At 42.3% G+C, this 5,000-nt stretch overlaps 1 protein-coding gene across 1 annotated transcript in view; it reads left to right on the forward strand.

Moving 5' to 3' along the window:
* The first annotated feature begins 474 nt into the window (after positions 1-474).
* The window catches only part of LOC119584539 (zinc finger protein GLI1-like), a 29,069-nt gene continuing 24,543 nt past the window's right edge, over positions 475-5,000 (forward strand). Inside the window, 3 exon segments of the mRNA XM_037933218.1 lie at positions 475-706; positions 3,760-4,011; positions 4,014-4,954. Coding sequence (XP_037789146.1) covers positions 475-706; positions 3,760-4,011; positions 4,014-4,954 — 1,425 coding nt within the window.

Consider the following 5,000-nt stretch of genomic DNA (forward strand, 5'->3'; position numbering starts at 1 on the left):
TTACGGTTGTATAAAGTTCGTTATAGGCGGAGTTTGTGATTCGTAAGGGACGGTGGCACTTGAACAACAGCGCCTCTTTGTGGTCTTTGTCATGTGGCATCCAGCGTACTAACTGGGTAGGTAATGTCTGCCTGAGATGGCAAAAGATATGGAATTTTTATGTTTTCGCCTCGAGCGTTTTTCCTAGCGGGCGGCAGCCAATTGGGAGCGGTGAGGGTTGACAGTGTCACCCTCAGCCAATCAGCGCGCGGCGTCAAGTGCCACCGTTGGGTTACTTACTCTGTAGTGCCACAACTGCCTCATCATGAAATAATACATTATTTAATTCCGTGGGTATTCTGAATGTGATTTTACTTATCTGTCACTTTCATGTTTAATTTCTGTTGTCGACAACATGTCAGAATAACAAATCCCTCTCGATTCAAGTTTACGCTGATTTCACGTACGAAAAAGTCTGTCCCTCGTGGCGGTAGGATGGCACCAGCACCGTCCTGGTGGCACTCGTCGGTGATAATAGCTTACACCCCCGCACCGATCATAAGCAAACTTGACCTCGTGCCAGACACAAGTGCCCGGGCACCACCTCCTGCCTGCCTCGCCCTGCCCGATTCGCTGCGACCTCAAGGGCCTCCACGTGGCACCCTTGCAACCCGAAGAAGACTTGTCTGGCGAGCAACCCCCGCCCGGAGGCACCAGCGAGGACCTTGTTTGTCGGGATTTATGTGCAATAGACAGACCAAAGAAGTGATTAGACGAAACTCTTAACAAACCCCATTCTCACTATACCCAGTATTGTTTTGATCTGCCTCCGCGCGAGAACAGAACACGCGTTGAACGGTGAAATCTCAGCCGTGGACGACAACCACAGACGTCCCACTGATCTCAGACTTAAAATAGTCCGTGACCCACAGGTGAGTGCAGGACGGGGAGGTCAAAGGATGTGCACTTTGACCCCACGGGAAGGTGCGCGGTGCCAATCCCTCTCCTTTCCCGAATGTCGACTTGAATTTAAATTTGGAAAGAGCAAATGGCTTTACCGAAATACTACCCACTATGGCGGTGTTTCAACATGCAATGTGTTAATCATATGCTGATTAATATAATGGGCATTAGACCAGTGATACAGATAGGGTTTATTTCCTTCTCCTTTTAGTCTTTATGTTTTTTTTTTAACAGGAGCAGAGATACGAGAATTTAATCGTTATATTGTTGTTGATATTGAAGAGTTTTAGTGTTGTGATAATAATCTAATTACTGATGTTTATTGATCTTTCCTCGAATATTTTTATTACTGTTTGGTGGTTGACGTTGTTTTTTGTTGTTGTATTTATTACTATTGTCATTATGTCTGTCATCATTATCATCATCATTATTATTGTTATTATTATTGTTATTATTATTATCATTATTATTATTATTATTATTATTATTATTGTTATTATTATTATTATTATTAATCAAAGTTGTTTTTGTTGTTATTAATACATTATCTTTATTTTCATTATTATTGTTATTTTTTATTATATTATTATTATTATTATTATTATTATTATTATTATTATTATTATTACTATTATTATGTTTTATTATTATTATTGTTATTGTTATTGTTATTACTGCTATGATTTTCTTAATATTATTATCATGTTATTGTTATTTTCATTATTTTCATTTTCGTTGTTATTACCATCATTGTTATTATTATCATTATCATTATCGCTTTCATTATCATCATCATTATTATTATCATTATTTGTCTACTGCTGCTTCTACAACTACAATAACAACAACAACTACTACTACTACTACAGCCACTGCTGCTACTGCTACTACTACTATTATCATTATCACTATAGCAGTAGTAGTATCATTATCGATACTGTTATTAATATTGTTATCGTTATTATTATTATCATTATTAATATCACCTATATTATTTTCATTTTTATTATTATCATTGTTATCATTATAATTATTATTATAATCATCATTATGATGATCATCACCAGTAGCTGTAATAACAACAGTAGTGTCACTCATTCATCATCGTTTTTATTTTCATTTTCATTTTCATTTCTATTTTCATCTTCTTCATCTTCATCTTCATCTTCATCTTCATCTTCATCTTCATCTTCATCTTCATCTTCATCTTCATCTTCATCTTCATCTTCATCTTCATCTTCATCTTCATCTTCATCTTCATCTCATTTCATCTTCATCTTCACTATTATTATTATTAGGACTATTACCACTACTACTGCTATTTCTATTATTATTACTGTTACTACTACTGCTGCTGCTATTACTGCTACCATTACTACGTTTATTACTAACTGAGTAGGTAGTAGGTAATACTATTACCAGTACTATTACTACTATTACTTTTACTACTACTGTTACTACTACAACTACACCTACTACTACTACTACTACCTACTACTACTACTACTACGGCTACCATTACTACTATTATTACTACTACTGTTACTATTGCTAATACTAATACTACTACTCTGCTACAGATACTAATACTACTACTAATACTACTCTTAGTGTTATTGTAAATGAAATTTGTCATTACTATTATCGCTATCATCCCTATCATTATTACTTTATTATTATCTTTATTTCATCCTTATTAGCGTTATCATAGTGTAAATTCTTATCATTTTTATCTTCATGAGTGTTTCTTTTCATGATATTTTTAAAGTAACTATTTTTGGTGTGATAATGATCACTTAACAATTATTGCTATTTAAAAAAAAATCATGAAGTGATGTTAGTCTTTTGATATTATCTTTGTTAGTATTCGTGCTTTGTAAGTGATTGGTGTAGTTGTTAATTAATTGGCATCTCCATTCTCATTATCATCATCATTAGCATTAGGGTTTTTTATTATTATCAGTTATGACTATGTTTATAGTAGTAGTTGTTGTAGTAGTAATAGTAGTAGTAGTAGTAGTAGTAGTAGTAGTAGTAGTAGCAGCAAAAATAAGACCAGTAGTGGGAGCAACAGTAGTAGTAATAGTAGTAGTAATAGTTGTGGTAGTAGTAGTAGTAATAGCAGTGGTGGTAGTAGTAGTGATAGTAGTAGCAGGATGAGAATGGGTTGTGTTTTTGTCATTGATAACAGTTTATTTCATTCCATGTGTAGTTATTATCTATATATCATTTTGTAATCATTTTCCTTAGTTTCATTATATTTCATTATCATAATCATCATCAACACAACTAATATCATCCTTATTAATGTTATTTATTTGAGTTTCAATATTACTATGATATCACTATTACAACACGCGCTGTTATTATGTATATTATATCATTACCATCTTCGATTTTTTCTTAAACAAGCATCCAATAACTCGCGTGGCTTAAACATTTTATATGACGCGCTTTTTTCAGAGAGTGAATTAATTTTGCAACAGTCATAATCCGTAAAAGAATAACGTTCAGTCGCATGGCACTGAATGACGCAATAGCCACGAGAGTTACGTCATCAGAGTGCCAAGTCTTTATTTTCTCTGCTCGACGGCTCCTGTTAAATGATTCTGCGATTTTGTTTTGTGTTTCTATTGGTTTTATCTTCGCACTGCGTGAGAATATACATTATCATTTTCATTCAGTCTCGTGTTTCCTGGTGATTTATCTCTTTGTTTTGCTTATGACCCACGGGGGAGCGTAATTATTTCTTCCTATTGTAGAGTATGATATTTGTATGTTTTATTATTATTATTAACTGTGTTTATTGTGTTGCAGGTGATCGCGCGATGCATCTCGAGGACTACACCAGCAGCCACGCTGGCTCCCCCGAGCCCCTCATACCCTCACAGCTGACCTCTTGCGACCTTGGCGGCCTCATCAGTCCTCTCGGGGAATCTCCTCTCTCGGGGTCGCCTCTGGGGCCTCCGGCAGCGTTTTCACCGCCGACCATCAGCGTGGAGGCGCCGCAGGAGTCGGCCGGAGGAAACTCGACGTCCCTTCTGTCGACGGCCATCACGGGCGCCCTCGGCGACTTCACGGAGACCTCTACCTGGCGGGGGACGAGTGGCCGCCCTCCCTGGAGAACCTGCTGACGGCGCTGCCCAGCAGCTCCTCGCTCCCTGAGCTGGTGGTGACGGACCCAAGGCCCACGGAGGCCTCCATGTTCTCCTCCCCCATGGCGCCCCAGCAGCCTTCCTCGGGGCTCCTGGACCTGCCACAGAGCGAAGGACTAGATCTCTACCTGGGAGGCACCAGGTGCTCGGCGTCCCCCATGAGCGTGTCCCCGGGCGGCTCGTCCCTGCCCTCCCCCTTCACCTCCGCGCGCGGCTCCTTCAGCTCCACGCGGCGCAACAAGCGGCCCTACTCCTCGTCGCCCATGAACGTGGACGGCCTCGACCTCAACACCATCATCAGGTCGTCGCCCACCTGCCTCAACGCCGGGTCCCCGACGCCCACCACCCAGGCGCCGCCCCTCTCCTTCTCGCCCACGGGCGGCAGCTACGGCCACATCCTCCCGCGCCCCGAGGCCAACAACAACCAGCCGCCGCGCCCCAACCTCACCTTCCAGGCCCTCCTCACCGACGAGGAGGTCCTCAAGGCCAATAACAACAACAACCACATCAACGCCTTCCACGCGCAGAAGGTGGAGCTCAAGTGCGAGCCCGACGAGCAGCAGGGGTCGCCGCAGCACCACGACCCCCAGCACCAGGACGGCGAGGAGGGGCGCCCCGGCAGCCCCGGCGAGGAGGACGGCCCCAGGTTCTGCCGCTGGGTGGACTGCAACGTGTACTTCCCTTCGCGCGAGAGCCTGTCGCGACACATCGAGAAGGCGCACATCGACCAGAGGAAAGGGGACGACTTCACCTGCTTCTGGGCGGCCTGCCAGAGGCGCTACAGGCCCTTCAACGCGCGCTACAAGCTGCTCATCCACATGCGCGTCCACTCCGGCGAGAAGCCCAACAAGTGCACGGTAAGTGCTTGCGCTTCGCTTGGTCTTGGTATCACGCGGTATTCAG

Source organism: Penaeus monodon, chromosome 2 (assembly GCF_015228065.2).
Source record: "Penaeus monodon isolate SGIC_2016 chromosome 2, NSTDA_Pmon_1, whole genome shotgun sequence".
NCBI lineage: Eukaryota > Metazoa > Arthropoda > Malacostraca > Decapoda > Penaeidae > Penaeus > Penaeus monodon.